At 49.6% G+C, this 21,069-nt stretch overlaps 1 protein-coding gene across 4 annotated transcripts in view; it reads left to right on the top strand.

The window, feature by feature from the left end:
• The window catches only part of LOC141058012 (uncharacterized), a 33,874-nt gene extending 17,661 nt beyond the window's left edge, over positions 1-16,213 (top strand). For 2 of the 4 annotated variants that reach the window (XR_012222075.1, XM_073554143.1), the window contains exons 2-6: positions 12,126-12,207; positions 13,930-13,990; positions 14,076-14,135; positions 14,317-14,459; positions 14,592-16,213. Coding sequence is in view for 3 of the 4 variants with exons in the window: in XM_073554143.1 (XP_073410244.1) it covers positions 14,903-15,910 (1,008 nt within the window). In the remaining variant the exon portion in view is untranslated. Of the gene's footprint in view, positions 1-12,125; positions 12,208-13,929; positions 13,991-14,075; positions 14,136-14,316; positions 14,552-14,591 lie in introns of those variants that run through there. The other 2 variants (XM_073554144.1, XM_073554145.1) reach the window with 2 other exon arrangements.
• Positions 16,214-21,069: the final 4,856 nt, after the last annotated feature.

Raw genomic sequence — 21,069 nt, 5'->3', positions numbered from 1 at the left:
GTGTGTGTGTGTGTGTGTGTGTGTGTGTGTGTGTGTGTGTGTGTGTGTGTGTGTGTGTGTGTACCACCAACCAATCACGAAGCATCTTTAATTTCACCGGAGCTGTTCAAAAGAAGCTGAGCTGTGATTGGTTGCTGTGAGCAACAGTGTTCCTTGCAACCAATCACTAAGCATCTCTCATTTCACCATAGCTGGTTAAAAGAAGTTGCGCTGTGATTGGTTGCTATGAGCAAGTTTTCCCACTTGACAACACTTCAGCAGACACTGACATGGTGGGAGAAATCTAGCATCTTCGGGAACATAAACTGCCAGCCATTGTCTGCCCCCAGAAAGGAGCAGTGAGTACATGACAGAAATGGATCCCCTCCTCCTTCCGTGCCTATATACCCATCACACATCCTCCAGCTCATAGTCACATCTTTCCTCTTAAAGCGATCATTGGTATGGAAGTCAGAGCAAATCCATCCAGTGCTTTGGTTTTGACCCCAGGCCTCTCTTAAAGGGATCCCCGGTATGGAAGTTAGGACCATTCCACTCAGCTCTGTGGTTCTGACCCCACAGTCTCTTAAAGGGATGATTGGTATGGAAGTTAGGGCAAATCCACTCTGTGCTTTGGTACTGACCCCAGGCCTCTCTTAAAGGGATCTCCGTTATGCAAGTCAGGGCAATTGTGTCACGATCCAGGTTGGATCTGACAGAGTAAATGCACAAAGTAACCTTTTTTTTTCCCTTGGCTGTGTGCCAAAGGTGGTTTTCCCTCCGGTGGCCATTAGGGTCATTGCACTGTGGTGATTTCAGTTGTAGTTTTCCCCCGGTGGCCATTAGGGTCATTGCACTTTGGTTACCTTAGTTTGTGCACGTAATCATTTAACAGGTGTGATAGCTCTATAAGAGAGTATCAGGTGTGTTAATCACTGATGGTGATAAAGTATTCATTTGCAAGCAAGCCTGGGTGAAGGATAGAGCTAAAGGAGAGTCACGGGCAGCTCAGTGAGATCCCTGGAGTGTCAGCTATGGTGTCTGCAAGGAGTGCTGGCATGGCGTGGTGGAGTCGCAGCTGTGGTGTCAGCAAGGAGTTCGTGCATGGATTGGTGGAGTGGCAGCTATGGTGTAGAGCTGCACTCAAAATGCTGGACGTTGTTGCTGAGAGCTGGACTCAAGCATGCTGGACTTTTTGGCAGAAAAGCTGGACTCATTTGGGGGACTCTGTTTCTGGACAGCTGCACGCAGGTGTGGACTCTGTTTGCTCCAAGGCTGCACTATGATGCTGAGAAGGTCCGTTTCTGGACAGTGCACCCAGATGTCGGACACGGTGGAGGAAAAGATGCACGCAGGTGGTGGGCTCTGTTGCTGGGAGCGTAAGCAGCAGAGCAAAGCTAAGTGTTGTTCCCCTGTTTTGTCACTTTTCCTTATGTGTTTTTAGTGCAGTGATGGGATTAGTTTCCGCACCGACCAATTACCTAGTGAGGGCTTAGGTGCAGGGCGAGTCAGAGTTTTGAGGTTCCTGATCGGCGCCCGGTGCGGAACCGGCCTAGGGAACGATAGGAGTGTAGAGACACTGACTCAGGGGAGTGCAGGAGGTCTCCACTTCCCCTTCCCTATTGCAGGGCCACCATTGTTATTGTTACCCAGGTTTTCCCTATTCCCTTTGTCTTATTGTATTAGTTACCAGCCTGCGGGCCGCGTCACATGGGACAATTACACGTGCTGCGTCCTGTTGTATTAATTACCGGCCTGCTGGCCGTGTCACTCAGGACGGGGCATGTGACATTATCACCAACCTTACTCTTTTTTTTCTGGTTAGCCTCAGGCCATGTTCAGACCTGTGAGTATTGGCTGCTGGGCATCACTGATGAGAGTGAGGAGCTGCATGGTGTGAAGCAGTTCAGCAGCAATTATCAGGGTCTGTGGCCTCCCGTTTGGCTCAACCAGGAAATCAAATAGCGGCTGGCAATGAAGCCCCAGAGTCGCTGCTGGGGAGCAAGACTTGTTCATACAGGCAGACGTACCCAGACAGGTGGGTGGAGTTGGTCCCCATGGTGCTGTCTGGGGTTCCCCGAGGTGAAGGGGTGCGTCCCTGTAGTGAGCAGACTGGTGTGATAGTCCGCGGGGTCTATGCCAAATCTTCCTTACCCTCGAAGAAGCCGCCCCTCCTGGTTGTTCGGAGGAAGGCGACCAGGGAGTGTATTTTTCCTCCATTTCCCAGGCCCTTCTCTCACCGCTGTGAGCAGCAGGTGTGCTGCGGGGGAGTAGGGGCAAATCTCAACCCTCGCCATTAGCCAACCCTGGGAGGCATCGACCTCGTGGTGTAGGGGGTTGGGGGGGTGTACCCCTTGGTGGAGTGCGGGGGTGTGAGTGTGGTGACACAGTGGGACGCCTCTGTTGTCGATCCTAGAATGAGTTCACCGAAATATGACAAACGAATGTATGGTAATAAACGTTCAGGTCCGGACCTGTGTGTGAACGAGCATGTATGGGTGGCCACCAAAAAACATCTTGGAAGTGTGTTGCGGAGTCTTACCAGCTCATACCAAACATACACATACATAACTCGTTCCCCAGGTCAACGCTTTGGAGATGAGTGGTGCCTCCCTCCAGAACTTACTTTGCCAATACCAGCGGTGCGTTTGTCATAAACCTGAAGTGCAGGTAGTGGTTGGGGTGAACTCTGGATCTTGGCGTCTCCGCTGTAGGTGGTGCCTTGATGAGGAGTGGTCTTGAGGGTCCAGAGGCCCCTCATTAAGGGGAGGGTACTGTCACAATCCAGGTTGGATCTGACAGAGTAAATGCACAAAGTAACCTTTTTTTTTCCCTTGGCTGTGTGCCAAAGTGGTTTTACCCCCGGTGGCCATTAGGGTCATTGCACTGTGGTGATTTCAGTTGTAGTTTTCCCACTGGTGGTCATTAGGGTCATTACACTTTGGTTACCTTAATTTGTGCACGTAATCATGTAACAGGTGTGATAGCTCTATAAGAGAGTATCCGGTGTGTTAATCACTGGTGGTGATAAAGTATTCATTTGCAAGCAAGCCTGGGTGAAGGATGGAGCTAAAGGAGAGTCACGGGCAGCTCAGTGAGATCCCTGGAGTGTCAGCTATGGTGTCTGCAAGGAGTGCTGGCATGGTGTGGTGGAGTCGCAGTTATGGTGTCAGCAAGGAGTTTGTGCATGGATTGATGGAGTGGCAGCTATGGTGTAGAGCTGCACTCAAAATGCTGGACGTTGTTGCTGAGAGCTGGACTCAAGCATGCTGGACTTTTTGGCAGAAAAGCTTTACTCATTTGCGGGACTCTGTTTCTGGACAGCTGCACGCAGGTGTGGACTCTGTTTGCTCCAAGGCTGCACTATGATGCTGAGAAGGTCCTTTTCTGGACAGTGCACCCAGATGTCAGACACGGTGGAGGAAAAGATGCACGCAGGTGGTGGGCTCTGTTGCTAGGAGCGTAAGCAACAGAGCAAAGCTAAGTGGTGGTTCCCCTGTTTTGTCACTTCCGCACCGACCAATTCCCTAGCGACGGTTTAGGTGCAGAGCGAGTCAGGGTTTTGAGGTTCCTGATCGTCGCCCGGTGCGGAACCGGCCTAGGGAACGCTAGGAGTGTAGAGACACTGACTCAGGGCAGTGCAGGAGGTCTCCACGTCCCCATTCCCTATCGCAGGGCCACCATTGTTATTGTTACCCAGGTTTTCCCTTTGTCTTATTGTATTGGTTACCGGCCTGCGGGCCGCGTCACATACAACAGGACGCGGCACGTGTAATTGTCCTATCAGTTACCGGCCTACTGGCCGTGTCACTCAGGACGGGGCACGTGACAAATTGCCTTCAGATGCTCTGGTACTGACCCCAGGCTCTCTTAAAGGGATCTCCTGTATGGAAGTTAGGGCAAATCCCTCAGCGCTCTGATTCTGACCCCAGAGTTCTATTAAAGGGATCATTGGTATGCAAGTCAGGGCAAATCCACTCAGCGCTCTAGTTCTGACGCCAGGCCTCTCTTAAAGGGATCCCCGGTATGGAAGTTAAACAAGGGAGGGGGCGCAGACATAGGGCTTCACCTGGTATAAATCAATGAAAATGAAAGAAGTACTCTGAAGTACTCACCCTTTGTGGGTTGTGTTCAGACACAACCACTCACAACATTTTTTGCAGTTGTATAGCTGCTGCAGAGCTCGTGCAGGTGGAAACGTCCACTAAGAATCACAAGTTGAGGATCAAGAAAAGCACTTCTGAGCAACCGCACTGCTACAGTGACACGAATTCTTCAGAAATCCATATAACTATTTCAAGTTCTTTATTAAATGTACTACAAAAACTACGCGTTTCGAGGAGACAAACCGCACCTCTTCTTCAGGTTGCAGTACAGAGTTGTATCTGTTACCGGCCTGCTGGCTGTGTCACTCAGGACGGGGCACGTGACAAATTGCCTTCAAATGCTCTGGTACTGACCCCAGGCTCTCTTAAAGGGATCTCCTGTATGGAAGTTAGGGCAAATCCCTCAGCGCTCTGATTCTGACCCCAGAGTTCTATTAAAGGGATCATTGGTATGCAAGTCAGGGCAAATCCACTCAGCGCTCTGGTTCTGACGCCAGGCCTCTCTTTAAGGGATCCCCGGTATGGAAGTTAGGACCGTTCCACTCAGTGCTCTGGTTCTGACCCCAGGCTGACAGGATGATGTGGGATATTAGGGGTAGTAGTCCGGTGGCTCTGGCTGACGGGATGATGTGGGATATTAGGGGGAGTAGTCCAGTGGCTCTGGCTGACGGGATGATGTGAGATATTAGGGGTAGTAGTCCGGCTGCTGTGACAGGATGACGTGGGATATTAGCGATAGTTGGCTCTGGCTGATGGGATGATGTGGGATATTTGGGGTAGTAGTCCAGTGGCTCTGGCTGACGGGATGATGTGGGATATTAGGAGTAGTAGTCTGGTGGCTCTGGCTGACGGGATGATGTGGGATATTAGGGGTAGTAGTCTGGTGGCTCTGGATGACGGAATGATGTGGGATATTATAGTGAAGGTGTTATGCAGAGTGGGTGGGACTATACACTCAGCTTTATATATATATATATATATATATATATATATATATATATATAATCATTATAATTTGTTACACATAGAATATATATATATATATATATATACACACAGCTCAAAAAAATAAGGGGAACACTTAAAGGGAATCTGTCACACTTTTTTTGGACTATTTGCTGCCGGCACCGACATCAGGGGCTTATCTACACCATTTTGTAATGCTGTAGATAAGTCCCCGACGTAACCTGAAAGATAAGAAAAGGAGTTAGATTATACTCACCCGGGGAGGCCGGTCCGGTCCGATGGGTGTCGCGGTCTGGTCCGGCGCCTCCCATCTTCATACGATGCCGTCCTCTTCTTTCCTTCCTGTCGTGGCTCCGGCGCAGGCACACTGCTCTGCCCTGTTGAGAGCAGAGCCGAATACTGCAGTGCGCAGGCGCCAGACCTCTCTGACCTCTCCCGGTGCCTGCACACTGCATGACTCTGCTCTGCCCTCTACAGGGCAGAGCAGTGCGCCTGCGCAGTAGCCACGACAGGAAGAAATGAAAAAGAAGTGTACGGCATCGTAGAGACGCTACCAGGAGACAGGCCAAATTCAAATTGGAAAATCAAATTACAGGCTGATTCAACTTCAGTGGAAATACCTCATGACAAGGAAAAGATGCTCAGTAGTGTGTGTGTGACCTCCACGTGCCTGTATGACCTCCCTACTGTACAACGCCTGGGAATGCTCCTCATGAGGCCGCGGATGTTTTCCTGAGGGATCTCCTCCCAGACCTGAATTAAAGCAGCAGACAACTCCTGGACAGTCTGTGGTGCACAGTGGCATTGGTGGTTGGAGCGAGTCTTGATGTCCCAGATGTGCTCGATTGGATTTAGGTCTAGGGAAAGGGCAGGCCAGTCCGTAGCATTAGTGCCTTCATCATGCAGGAACTGCTGACACACTTCAGCCACATTGTCATGCATCAGAAGGAACCCAGAGCACAGTGCACCTGCAAGTGGTTTCAAAATGGGTCTGAGAATCTCATCCTGGTACCTAATGCAGCTAGGGTACCTCTGGCTAGCACATAGAGGGCTGTGGTGCCCTTCAAAGAAATGTATCCTCACACCATTACTGACCCACTGCCAAACCAGTCATGCTGGAGGATGCTGCAGGCAGCAGAACATTCTCCGTGCCATCTCCAGACTCTGTCATGTCTATCACAAGTGCTCAGTGTGAACCTGCTCTCATCTGTGAAGAGCACAGGGCGTCACTGTCAAATCTGCCAAACACTGTGTTCTGTGGCAAATGCCAAGCGTCCTGCACGGTGTTGGGCTGTGAGCACAACCCCCATCTGTGGACGTCGGGCCCTCAGACCATCCTCATGGAGTCGGTTTCTAACCATTTGTGCAGACACATACACGTTTGTGGCCTACTGGAGGTCATTTTGCAGGGCTCTGGCAGTGCTCCTCCTGTTCCTCCTTGCACAAAGGCGGAGGTAATGGTCCTGCTGCTGGGTTGTTGCCTTCCTTCGGCCCCCTCTACGTCTCCTGGTGTACTGGCCTGTCTCCTGGTAGTGCCTCCAGCCTCTGGACACTACGCTGACAGACACAGCAAACCTTCTTGCCACAGCTCGCATTGATGTGCCATCCTGGATGAGCTGCACTACCTGAGCCACTTGTGTGGGTTGTAGAGTCCGTCTCATGCTACCATGAGTGTGAAAGCACAACCAACATTCAAAAGTGACCAAAACATCAGCCAGAAAGCATTGGTACTGAGATGTGGTCTGTGGTCCCCACCTGCAGAACCACTCCTTTATTGAGGGTGTCTTGATAATTACCAATAATTTCCATCTGTCTATTCCATTTGCATAACAGCATGTGAAATTGATTGTCAATCAGTGTTGCTTCCTAAGTGGACAGTTTGATTTACTTGGAGTTATATTGTAACAACCCTGCTCGCATCACTGCATGGCCTCCTATCCCCTGCACACCAACTTACTCACTGCTCCGGGTCATGCTGTGAATTCTGTTTGCTGCCAGTCCTATGCTCTGTGCTCTGTTCCTCTGCTCTCCTGCATGCTTCCTGGCTATGTGTGTATAGGGGGGCGGCGCCAGAACTCTGGTTCTTATGCAGTCAGGGTGCACCTGTCTAATCTGTCCCTGACCAATTACCTAGAGCCCTTGACTATTTAGGTCTGCCACACCCACTGGAACATTGTCTGTGCAATGTCTAAACTCAGTTAGTATCTTGCTGCTGAGGAAGCCAGGCCCTGTTCTGTGTATCTCCTTCTCTGTAGGAATACTCTTAGCCTTGCTTTGTGTTCTTTGTCTGCCCTCCAGGAGGCTGCATATCCTGGTCTCTGTGTCTTGGTCCTAGCTTTGTGTTTACTTGTCCTTCCGCCCGCCATAAGGCAGTATATCCTGGTCCTTGAGTCCCTGTCCCTGTACCTTGTCTGAACTCTGTCCTTCCCTGTGTCCTCCCTGTCCTTGCTCTGCACCCTTGCAGCTCTGCCTGCTCTGCTCCTGCTGCTGCAGAACCTCTTGCTGCAGCTTCTTTCCACAGACCTTGTGGTTTAGCTTGCTCTGCTGCTGCAGAACCTCTTGCTGCAGCTTCTTTCCACAGACCTTGTGGCTCAGCTTTTCTCTGCTGCTGCAGAACCTCTTGCTGTAGCTTCTCTCCACAGACCTTTTGATTCAGCTTTGCTCCGCTCCTGCTGCCGCTGCAGTACCTCTTGCTGCAGCTTCTCTCCGCAGACCCTGTGGTTCAGCTTTACTCCTGCGGCTCTGCCTACTCCGCACTCCTGCGGCTCTGCCTACTCCGCACTCCTGCGGCTCTGCCTACTCCGCACTCCTGCGGCTCCGCCTACTCCGCACTCCTGCGGCTCCGCCTACTCCGCACTCCTGCGGCTCCGCCTACTCCGCACTCCTGCCTGTATCCATACCTACACCTCCTGTATGAACAGGTCCAAAACCTGTTCCTTCACATTCCACTCCTTCCTGCCTGTATCCGTACCTGCATCCGCTGTGTGAACAGGTCCAAACCTGTTCCTTCATGTTCCACTCCTTCCTGTCTATACCGATACCTGCACCTGCTGTGTGAACAGGCCCCTACCTGTTTCTTCTCATACCACGCCAGCCCGTTCTGTGTCTCCAAGCCGTGCCCCCCTGTCCTGTGTCTCCAAGCCGTGCCCGCCTGTCCTGTGTCTCCAAGCCGTGCCCGCCTGTCCTGTGTCTCCAAGCCATGCCCGCCTGCCCTGTGTTTCCAAGCTGTGCCTGCTTGCCCTGTGTCTCAGCCTACCTGTCACTTGGCACCTGACCAGGTGTCCTGTCCCCGAGTGCGATCAGCAGGCACAGCCAGACACCACCCTGGAGTGGCACTTGGCAGCTGCCTGCTGCACAACCTTGACCTCACCATTGGAGGATCCAGAGAAGACCAAGGCAGCTGTCTTAGTCACGCCCCTTCCAGGGTAGTCTGGTCTGTGGCACAGTGGGGCCACACAACCCCCCGGCTCGCGCCAACCAGCTTAGGCGCGAACGTGTCATATTCTGTTGTTTAAGTGTTCCCTTTATTTTCGCGCAATGTTCTCCGCCAGAGAGGGGAAGCCAGTGAGTGAGGGCAGATATTAATAGGCTAGAGAGGGACCATTGTTTTTGGCCCCCCCAGCTTAAAAAATCTGCCCCAGCCACCCCAGAAAAGGCGCATGTGGCTGGGACTGTGATGTGGACAGTGTTGCTGAGTCTCTATACTGTAGCTGGCACTGTGATGTGGGCAGTTGTAGGTACGTGAGCTGACTGGGGGGTGGTCCTCTTTCCGCCGCAAACAGACTGAGACAGAGTCTGATGTGCGTCCAACAGGTCCTCTTTATTGGCTGTCCCTTTGGCGACCGCAGCACCACAAAGCAGCTGCATTACAAACTCCGCACAGAGGCCTAGGTACCTTTCACTTGCTTCCTTTTCCTGTTTAACGTCCCTCACGGCTCTTTCACTGTGGCTGCCCTAGGCCTACCACCACAGCGCTTCACCCATCCGAGTCCGACCGTTTGTGGTACCCCAGGCTGTCTCTGTTCTGCGGCTCCTCCTGTCAAGACTACCCCCCTGACTGTCTTTCTTCTCAGTCCCTGCTGGAGCTTGTTCTCTATCCGTCTCCTCCTTTTGTCTCTTCTTCCTCTAAGCTCCTCACCCTGAACTGACACTTCTGGAACTCTCTGCAACTATTTATTCCCCTCCCCGGGAATTCCCACTCTAGAGCTCCTGTAACCCCGCCCACATGACTGCGGTTTCATAGCCTTAAGCTACTGTTAAGCCCTATCCTCACTGCTCCCTGTTCCCATCTTGTGGCCAAACTGCAGTGCTACACCTTCTTCTGTTTCTGCTGTCCTTGGTCTCCCCCTAGTGGCCAGACCCAGTACTCCACCATCCCTCACTATCTCCAGCTGTCCCCACCTTCATATACAGCAGTCCATGTCCAGTACATTGTACATTAACCCTCCTGCTGCAGACAGGTCCATAGGTCAGTCCACTTCTCCTACATGCCCCCTTCCTTTGACCATTGTCATCCTCGACAATCTGCTCACGTACCTACATTTGGCGTAGTCGGCAAGATCATCACAGCCAATACACCATCTTCAGCGGTAAGCCTGCACCAAAGAACCAAGGGACCCAAGCTGCACAGGTTGAAGATTTCCCCTTGTGGATTACATAATTGGACTGTGTTCTGGATTGTTGGCTTTCATCAGAGGATCCGGATGGGAAAGGACTTTACAGGATGCCGTGGCATACAAGCGCTTGAAAGAACCGGAGGCGCTTGCGGCCATATTGGTTTACCAGGAGCAGCCGCTGGAGGAACTGTCGCCGACCTTCCCTGCGGAACTGTCGGGCCTGGAGGCTGGTCCTGCCAGACGGTGGTGGGATGAAGAACAGCAGCGGACACCAGATGACGGGATCGGGAGCTGCAGAGGAGCAGCGAAGACCAGCGACACCCTGGAAGAGTGGCGGAACGGCCTGAAGGGAGCTGCAGCACCAGGGAAGGTGAGTGTTCCCCCAGCTCAGCCAGAGGCCCCGCAGGCAGTTCCCGCCCCCATGCCCCGTGCACGAGACAGGCCCCAGGGCCCTGACACTGGCCCTCGGCCTCCCGCTTGCCAGCGACTCCAGCTCCTGATAACTTCGCGGCTCCTGCAGGGCCGACCAACGCCCCTGCCAACGACCCCGAGCCGCCCCGCCCGGTGGCGCCCCGTTCCACGTCGCCGGCGCGGAAGACTCGCGGCCACCCCTGCTGCGCTCCACATCCTGGTGGCGGCCTATCCATTGAGGCCTACTGCCACTTCAGCCCCGCTCCAGACCGCCGCAGTGGTGGGGCCGTTAGCCTCCGCAGCCTATGTGGGGCCTGTGGCCAGGTCACCGGGCTCTGCGGCCTATGCGGGGCCGACTGCCATCCGCGTTATCAGGCCTCAGCCTCCCTGCTCTGCCTCTGCCTAATTGCCACCATCATGTATTATATAGCATATTTCTGCCATTCTCCAGGTCTTGTCTATATATTCTGTATGTCTTTCCACCAGGTGTCTTTTTTCCTAACAATTGAATTATGTCTCTTTCGCAATCTGCTTCATCTTTGATTGCCAATAGGTTACTTTTTTGTATTTTGATATTTTTCCATTTATATGTCTTTTACCCCTATTGGTTCCTATCCACCTCCTTTCCCCTTTTGACTATCCCTTTGAGCGGCTCATGCCCTCCCGACACGCGCGTGCGCCGTTGCTTCCTACACTCGTGGCGGCTCTCGGCGTCTCTTGTTGCCTGGTGAGCGGTCACGTGTTGGTGATGTCACCGGTCATGTGACGCTGACGCCGCCTCACGTCTGGGTTGTTGCGGTGGCGCTCGCGTCAGGGAGGGGGGGCGTGACGCGCTCTTACATCCTGGGCGCGCCATCTTTGTTATGCTTTGCGGCTTATGTCATGAGGTGGCGCTGGGTGAACAACTCGCCGCTGATGCCCCTTGATGTATTGGTTGCTGTGGTTACACCCACGCCATGTGGGGCGGATATGACGTGCTCCTGAGCACTGAGCGCGTTAGGTATCTAGTATGGCCTGGGTTACCATGGCGATTTGATGCCACTGATGTGATTGCCATGCTGTGTAATTATTTTTATGTGGGATGGTGGTGGGTGGTTTGCTACAAATGAAGGGGGATATGTGGAGAGATATATATATTCTTTTTGCGATACTTAAACTTACGGTGGTTTGTTTTCATTTTCTATGGCGATGGACGCCATTTCATGGGAGGGACATTTTATCACATGATTTTACTTTGTTCTGATCATGTGCATAATTCCCACTGTCATTGGTGGTCTTATATCTTAAATACTTCCTGTTTCTCACTTTCCTTTACCCCTTGATGAAGGCCATTTAGCCGAAACGTGCGTCGGGGAGGGTACACCTTGGTGGACTTCTACTATTGACCAGTCTAAAGGTAATACTATGCGGTGAACCTATTATGGTGTGATTATTGTTTTTTGTATTCATCGCCATTGGTGGCTAGCTCCACCATTTGTGATGACCACTTCTGTGCTTCCATTTTGCACAACATGACTGGTTGCTCTATGTTAATATGGGACAAATGTTGAATATTTAATTCCTATACTATGTATTGATAAAATTATTGGTATCCCTATGTCAATGTACCGATGGTGTAACCCAATTCTGCCCATGTGCTATTTATGGTCATTATTGACTCTTATTCCACCTTTCCCTTTATTCCTGTTATATTCTAATAAAATCATTTTTGTAAAAGTGTTGGACTTTTTTCGTGGTTCTTTTCTCACATATTTCTCTTGCGTACTGTTTAGTCCGATTGCTTTATTGTGTATGACCCGGTCTGTTTTCTCGTTCTGTGCATTGCCTTTTGACTCTGTGCTTGTTGTCTGTTTCTGTCTCTGACCTTCGGCTTGGTACTCTAACTTCCCAGCTATCTGCCCCGTTTGTACTGCACCGCTATCTCCGGTTTCCCGACCTTTTTGCTACGTCCTGACCACTCTTAGCATTTCACCCTTTGGCACTTTATCGACCTCCTGGCTTGACTTCAGCACGTTCAAACTACTCAAACTACTCTCCGGCTTTGCAGGTCACCGCCGCTACTCGGCGTCTGGTTCCGCCTCCGGTCACTCCCCCGGTGGTCACATTTCTCAGGTCCTGTGCTCCGGCAGGTAAGCTCACCGCAGTGCTCCTCACACACTCTCTGTCCTTCTGTAACAGGTGCAGGGTTCTTGATATCTATATTGTGGCTGGCACTATGATGTGGACAGTGTTGCTGAGTCTCTACACTGTGGCTGGAACTGTGATGTGGACAGTGTTGCTGAGTCTCTACGCTGGCAGGCACTGTGATGGGAGCAATGTGCCTGGCTCTTGCTGGTGGTGCTGAGACTGAAACTTTTAGCTAGTAATTTTGTCCCTTTTGTCATGGGAGCAATGTGACAATCTTAGTGGGGGCCACTGCTCGGGAGTCATATGGACATACTCGGAATATATAAGTGAGCTGGTTTGCATAAAAATCTGACACATTTCCGTCCTCCCTAAAGACCACCTTGTCATGATCCATGCTGGATCATGACAGATAAAAGCACATGTAACCTTTTTTTCCTTAAGCTGTGTGTTAGGTTTGGGTTTGCCCCCGGTGGCCATTAGGATTATTACACAGTGGTGTCTTTTGTCCTAGATTGCCCCCGGTGGTGGTGAGCGTTATTGCACATGATTATAAAGCAGGTGTGATTGCTCTGGCTCTGCTATAAAAGAGTGTCAGGTGTTGTAATCACTGTTGGTGATAGTGTTCATTTCAACCATCCTTGGTGGAGGAAGGATCTAGAGAGAGGTCCTGGCAGCTCAGTCAGAGCCATGTTGTGGAAGGATTCAGAGGGGATTTCCTTGCAGCTCTGACAGAGCTTGGTGGCAGCTATTCAGGAGGAAAGCTGCATTCTGGTGGTGGACTCTGTTGCTGGGAGCAAGAGCAACAGAGCAAAGCTAAGTGGTATTTCCCTGTTTGTATTTTTCCCTGGTGTGTATTAGTACAGCGGTGGGGCCAGTGCCTGCATCACCCAGCTCCCTAGCAAGGGATAGGTGTAGGGTGTGCTAGGGTGACAGGTATCCTGATCGGCGCCCGGTGCGGAACCGGCCTAGGGAACGTTAGGAGTGTGAGGGACACTGACTCAGGGGAGTGCAGGAGGTCCCACGTCCCCGTTTCCTATCGCAGGGCCCACCGTTGTAACTGTTTCCCCTTCCCCTGTGTCTTGTTGTTTCAGTTACCGGCCTGCTGGTCGAGTCACACAGGACGGGTCCACGTGACACACCTAAGGCTGGTTTAACATCAGCGCTTTTGCGTGCAACGCATCATGCGCTATCGGTCGCATGCGCCATGCGCCCCTATGTTTAACATGGCGGGCGCATGGTCTAGCACTTGCACGAGTTCATCAGCATTTTCGTGTGCATGCGCTTTTTCCAGGTGTGCGTCTAAACGCGCTAGACGCTACATGTTGCATTTTTCGCTCCGCCCAACCTCGTAAAAAAAAACGCATGCGATCGCGTGCACACAGAATGCACCAAAATAACACATTACAGTCTATAGGAGCGCAGGCGTGCGCTGGTCATGTGCACTCCAGCGCTTTTGAGCGTGTGCGATTTTTGAGTAAACAATGTCTAGACACTGGTTTAAACCACCTACTACACAAGGCAACATTGTTTGGGGGGTAGTGTAGATAAAAAAAGGTGTTTGCACTGGCAGAACAATACTCTACAGACAGCCTGCAAGAGACCAGAGCCCTTTCTGCATTTGGAGCAAAGCTGTAACTTCAAGAATGTGAATATTCTAAAACCTAATGTCTGCCTGTCCTTTTAAATGTATTATGTACTAAAGCCTTTTAATTTTTTTATTGCAGCATGTCTTCTGGGGATGAATATCGTCCGTCCCGTGGTGATCTGGCCCAAGCAGAGTGTGATGTGAGTATCTTCCTGCCCTACAATTTGGGTAAGTATTCGCTGTTGCATGTACAGGTGTTGAAAATTAATTTTTGTTCTTTTTCAGACATCATCGGACACGGTTTCAGAGTCCTAAGTGCAGGAGCAGCCAAGCCAAGTGCTGGAGGTGAGACGACGTGTATTCTATATGACTGACTGTGAATGCCCATTTTTTTTTGTTTTATTTTTCTTTTCCCCTTGATTTTTATCTGTCCTGTTTTTCATCTTAAGTCTTTCTTCTTTTCTGTATGTTTTTCTATCTGTTTCATTTACAAATATTTCCAAGATTCTAATGGTTTTTTTTCTAGGTTCCACAATGGGATGAAGACATCGTTCTGGACAATGACGCCCTGATTAACCTAGTCCAGGAGCGTGTCCCATTGTGGGACAGCCTTGATCAGCAGCACACAAACACGTTGGTGACCCGGCAATTGTGTTATCATGGCCAACAGTGAGTGCATTGTCTATTGTATTGTTGTGTGATGCCGCTTTGACTCTTGGTCATGTTCACACAGGTGTGTGTGATGATAGAGATTTGGCCATCAGTGCATTGTATAATTTTTTTTCTTTGTTTTTCCCACAGTGAACAAAGTTAAAACCCGTTGGCGCTCGATGAAGGACCGCTTCAACAGGGATGTTCGTGATGAGGGCCAGGTTCGCAGTGGTTCAGCGGCAAGGATCAGAACAAAATACCGATATCATCGGGAGTTGGCATTCCTAAGACTGGTCCTTGCCACCAGAGCGTAAGTATTTTGGTGTATTATATTGTTTTTTAATCTGTGCTTTTCTATTCCACAGCAGTTGGCGCTTGAAAATGCATGATACTAATGTTTTTCTTTTCACAACACCTCGAGCAGCACCTTGCTACCTGTTCCTGGAGTGGTCCTTCATCGAATGACCTCGGACCCGTCCCAGCCATCCGACAGCCAGGAAGCATCTTGCAGGTCAGCAACACTGACAACTGGAGACCAGGAAGCTGGTATGTCAGGTCTTCCCCTGTCCCAGGTCTCTGCCACTGGTTTTGCAGGCACTTCCCGCCAGCTGCAGAGGGCCTCAGACAGGAATGTCATGCCCGAGTTCCTTCACTTGAGCTTGGTCTTTCAGAATGGCCTCAAGGCGCTGGCAGACAGAGTGGAAAGCAGTTTTGCCCTCATGGAACGCGGTTTTAACCACATGGACCACCGCTTCCACTCTGTCGACAGTCGCCTTGACCGTCTGGAAGCCGACCTCAACAGACCAGCGAACCATTTTTTCAGCAAAATTGAATGGGCCATGGCGGAACACCTTAGTCCTGATCAACAACTGACTTTGATGCAGGCCCGCAACAATGCTTTCTTGCAGGCTATGCAGCAGAGTCAGTATGGGCAGCAGTCAGTGGTGTCATTTCCAACTGTGCCACCACTGACTCGCTTCACCTCACTACCGACTTCTGCTGCATACCACTGCACGGCCATCTGCATTCCAAGCCAAGCTGGACACCACTACACCACCCCAAGTCTGAGTGCTGCTGGACACTCCACCGCCACCACCATGGCAAGCGTTGCTCCTGTCTGGACCACCACCGCCACCACCACGCCTGCTTGGAGCACCGCCATGGCCACCACTCCTCCAGCCTGGACCAGCACTGCCACCACCACTCCTACCACCTTGACCAGCACTGCTGCCACCACTCCTCCAGCCTGGACCAGCACTGCTGCAACCACTCCTCCAGCCTGGACCAGCACTGGCACTGCCACAACCCAGCAGCATCAGCAACAGGGGGACCTACGTTCTATATTTCATCGCATGCAGCAAAGGTCACCCAGCTCCAGGTGGTCAGAAAGTGTAAGGCGGTCAGGCAGCTCCAAGCGGTCCAGGCAGGACACACAAACAGAAAAGAGACACAAAAAAGGAGAACTTTGAGCGTCTCTCCTCCCTCACCTACCACTGTGTCTCAACCTGCCTCTCGTTCCATCCCTGAGCTCCCTTCCCCCAAAACTTTTGTCGCCCCTTCCCCTCAAATCCCTTCCTCGCCTTCCAGCCATTCCTCGTCTCACACCCCCAACGTCCCACCATCTTCCCCCAAACGTCGTTTCCAATAAAACTTTTCTTTTATTTTTTCAGTAAATGAAAAAACATGGTTTCCCATAATACTGTTTGATAATTGTTTTTTTCGCTGCCTACACACACTGCACCGTACACTTTGTGTTTTTGCCACCACATAGCTCCATTAATGACACATGTTTCTTGTGTCATTCCTGGAGATATGTGTATTCAAAAACAAAAATATATGACTTGTATTTTCACCACCAGTCTCTTCAGTCTGCTAATATTGCACAGACTGAATAGAGGATGGTGTTGAGTGCAAGGCATATCTATTGTTACCTTGCCAGGTATCATAAAAAGTTAATTGAGGATGGTGTGTTTTTTTTACCATCATCATTTCATTCTTTGTGACACAAGGCAAGGGGATTCTAGATATACCTTGTAATTAACCACATCCTCTATTCAGTGTGCGGTGTATAAACTGAGGAGATGATGGAGAAAATACATGTCATGTGTACAATACCCTGGCCTCGTATCATAACTATCACACCTGGGCAGGTGAATACATACATGAGTTAATGCAGACTGAAGCAACGCTGCAGGTTATCTATTTCACGCAGACTGTAGCAATGCTGCAGTTTAACTCATATGTGTATTCACCTGCCCAGGTGTGATAACATTATGAAGTCAGGATGCGTTATTTTGGGCGTCCTCACTTCAGCATGACACCAGGCCTGGGGATTGTAGAAGATGTATAAACTTTATTATCTCTCCAGTCTGCATTCATACTTAAGCCACAGTGGTGAACCTACAAATAATATTTATAGTCACATGGTCAGGTGTCATAAAGAGTGAAGGATGCTAGTGAATACCAAAATCACTATTTGTAACATCAGGCCAGGTGATACAAATATTAATTACATTATCTCTACCGTCGTTGCAAATTGAACACAAACTGGAGAGATGATAAAGGTCATACAACTTGTGTGTATGTATAGTCACCTGGTCAGGAGTGCTAGTAAATTTATGATGCACAAAACACAGCATCATGAATTCACTGGTACACCTGGGCAGGTGATTATTGTATTGGAGTGTATAAAAACAGAGTGCACTCGGTACATGTATCAAAACAGGTTTTTTATTAACATACAAGAAAACATTTTTACACCATTTGATCTTGCCATTCCACACATCCTACATCTGAGATAAAGTAGGCCGCAAATTGGTGCCTCATTTGGCCAACTTCAACAGCTGACCAGAGAGGGTGCTGAGTTAATTCAGGCAATGGGTTTGGAGCTGCATCATCGAGTTCAAAGTTAGGGTGCTCTTTAGCCATCACAAAATTATGAAGAACCACACATGCCTTCACCACCTCATCCAATGTTTCCAGTTTCAGATTAATTGCTGTGCCAAGAATGCGCTATCTGGAGACAAGAATACCAAAGGCACACTCTACAGTTCTTCATGCCCTGGTCAGTCTGTAATTAAAGATTTTTTTGTTGTGGTCCTTGTCCCGGCTGGAGTAGGGTTTCAGCAGGTTTTCGCACATTTGAAAGGCCTCATCCTCAATCATTACAAATGGCTGTGGCAGACCTTCAGTGTGGGGAAGAGGCCGTGGCATGGGGAAATTGAAATGGTTGCCATACAACCTCCGGCCCATGTCCAAGTTCTTAAAAGCCTGGGAGTCATTCCCACGCCCAAATGACCCAATGTACACTGCAACAAACTTACAGTCTGCATCCGCAATGGCCATGAGTACTGTAGAAAAGTACTTTTTGTAGTTATAGTACTCAGAGCCTGTTCTTTTGGGTTTGATTATCCAGATGTGATTCCCATCCACTGCTCCCAAACAGTTGGGGAAATTGCAGACTGTCCAGAATTTGTCAGCAATATCTATCCACTTTTCCGCGGTGGGCAAGGGCATAAATTCTGGACAGAAAACGTCCCACAAAGCCCGGCAGGTGTCCGCAACTATTCCCGACAAGGTGGATATTCCAATCCGGTACTGGAAGTGGAGTGAAGAGAGGTTCTCTCCAGTAGCCAGGAATCTGCGAAACCGAGAAACAAAAATTAATATTTATGTATATGTTTTTTTTAAAACAATAAAATAAAAAAAATTAGTACATGGCATAACAATAATTCTGCAGGCTTTTGTTTACTACATGGCAGAACAATAATAATGCAGGCTTTTGTTTACTACATTGCAGAACAGTAATTCTGCAAGCTTGAGAATAGTACATAGCAGAACAAAGAAAATTATGCAGGCATTGGTTTTTCAATATTATGTACCGTAATGTGACCAGGAGTCATTCCTCAGGAGGAATCGCACGACGGAGCTGTGTGTCCTGTCTCTGGATGGATTCTTGAACACGAGCAAGCAAATCCCTGAAGCTTTCTTGGGACATCCGGGTATAGTCTGTAAATTTCTCTGGGTTTGCCTGGAGCTCGCTGTAGAGGGTGTGGTACGCTCCACGGCTCTCCCGGAGTTCAATAATCGGATGTATCCACAAACGCCGCCGCTGCAGTCTTCGCTGTCTCTCTCTCTCTCTCCCTTTGTTGCTGGCAAGCAAATGTAAAAGCCTGAGCCAGCGCGATGTCCAGATCCAAGTTGAAGTGAAAACTCTTCCAGCGCAGATCCATGTTCACAAAGGAAAAAGCAAGCAAATCTGAAGAATTCAGCTGTAAACAGGGTATATATAAAGAATTCCCATGAAATACACCCACTGATGTCCCATTGGTGGAGTCTGTTTCAAGAATTTTGCAAGTATTTTCCTCCTGTGAAATGTGACACCTAGACAACGCATGCGCATAAAAAACGCAAACGCATGCAAAAATGCATGAAAACACATACAAACGCTGCGTTTTTTTGTCGTCATGCGCACGATGATGCGTTAAAAAATCGCAGCGTTTACAAGCGTTTGTAAGCGTTTTTGACAAGCGTTTTATGTGCGCACGAAACGCTGCGCAAAACGGTGCAAATGTGAAACTAGCCTAACATTATTAAAACTGCTGATTCATTGAGCCACTACCGCACCTGATGGCTTTGTTAGTTTAGGCATTTTCTCTTTAACGTTCATTTGGGGATGACCTCTTTAAACCATGGATTAGTTACAGTTTCTGATCACCATAAGAATCATCTGTTCTTTGCCGTTGCTGGTTTTGCCACATGCCGTGTTCATGCAGCTGCTGCTCAGCGTCTGGTAAATTGATGATATGCTGCCTGACATCCGCTGTCACCTCCAATGAGCCTGTAAGACCGAGAGGAGTTCAGTTGTGATTACCAGTAGTATGAGTCTAGACATGGTAACCAGCGCGGACAGCTGCCTCAGAGGAGACCGAAAAATACCAGACAAGGTGGCAAATGATTACCTTCTACTGAACTGAAAGGAGTGTAATCATGAAGCTCCAGGATCCAAGTGTAAAATCTGGTACAGAGACCCCTCCCATTTATTATACTGATGTCTATTTGTAGGCCCCCTTAAGCATTAGACAACATTTGTCAGAACTTCATGGAGTCAATAGGATCGATCAAACATCTAATATGGTGATCACATGACTGATCCTCAGCATATGATGGAGGAAGACATACGGATCAGGTAGTTAAAATTTAATTGTTTGATCCTTTTGTTTGGAGATGATTCTTGACCAAACCAAGCGTTCCTGTGTATGGGGGAGTGGCGAGAGATAGCTGTCATCCAAATGATAGTTTGTCTGACAGCTAATGTGTATAGCCAGCTCTAGGGCCCCCTAACCACCAGAGCAACGGTGCATCTGCTACCTCTGTACCCTCTATAGCTTTGACTATGTTACACTCATGCAGCAGAGTGTTTAGCGCCAGCGTGAATCATGGCCCCACTGTGCCACGGACCTAACTTAAAAAGATGGGGAATGATTAAGCAGCTACCTTGGTGTTCGCTGGAGCCTCTAGTGGTGAGGTCAGGCTTGTGCAGCAGGTAGCTGTCAGGTATCACTCCAGGACTCCGTCCAGCAGTAGCTGCTGATTCCCAAGGGGACAGGACACTGTAATAACAGGTGCAGGCATGGACTGTAGGTATACAGTCTGGCTTAGCTAATTCACAGACAGGTAGGTACTGGTATTCAGACAGTCGCTGGCGGATACGGATGATGTACAGACAGGCAGGTACAGGGAGATACGGCTGGTATACAGGCAGGTCGATGCAGGCGGGTACGGCTGATACACTGTCAGGCAGGCGGGCACGGCGGATATACAGGCAGGCAGGTGCTGATGGGCACGGCTGATATACTGGCAGTGGAAGGAGCCAGGTTAGACTGGAGGAATAGGAACAGTTTCAGGAACTACTGGGTCACTGGCAGGTATGACTGGAATATAGGCACGGGTAGGACCTAGTTCAGAGTGGACGGACAGGAACCACAGAGGCGGTCAGGCAGGGAAACACAGATGTAGCCAGGCAGGGAATCAGAGGTTCCAACAGGGCAAACAGGAGCAGGTTCACATAGAACAGACAATGTAAGGATATGTACAGACAAGACAGACTGGACCAAGTTCATACAGGACCAACATAAGGACAAGTATACATTGGTCAGACAGAGCCAAATTTACACAGGGTACTTACTATGAAGTAGCAAGTGTACTCACAGATCACTGTTGTAGAATAGCGACAACAGAATAGAGATAGGTATTGGTTCAGACACTGCAGGTTAGTGATAGGTACTTGTTCAGACACTGCATGTTTTAGAGAAAGATCCAGATTAGATACAAACAGTTTCAGGGATAGGTCCTAATTCAGACAAGGACAGACACAGGTTCAGGATCCAGACCTGGGTGTTCAGCTCCCGGGGTGACAGAAACAGAAAAGATCAATTACAGATATAGATTCAGGGCTGGGTATTCAGACCCAGAAAAACAGGTTCAGGCAAGATCAGAAACCGGACAGGACCTTGCAACTCAGCAGCTACACACAGTGAAAGACAATTTTGCTCAGGCACTTCCCAACAGGTGGAGGTGCCTTAAGTACCAAGTGCCTCTCAGCAATAGACTGGGGACACATTAAGAA

This window comes from Dendrobates tinctorius, unplaced genomic scaffold (genome assembly GCF_039654945.1).
Source record: "Dendrobates tinctorius isolate UK_male_01 unplaced genomic scaffold, ASM3965494v1 ptg000208l, whole genome shotgun sequence".
NCBI lineage: Eukaryota > Metazoa > Chordata > Amphibia > Anura > Dendrobatidae > Dendrobates > Dendrobates tinctorius.
The sequence above is the reverse complement of the archived record's forward strand: the minus strand, read 5'-3'. Positions and strand labels throughout refer to the sequence as shown.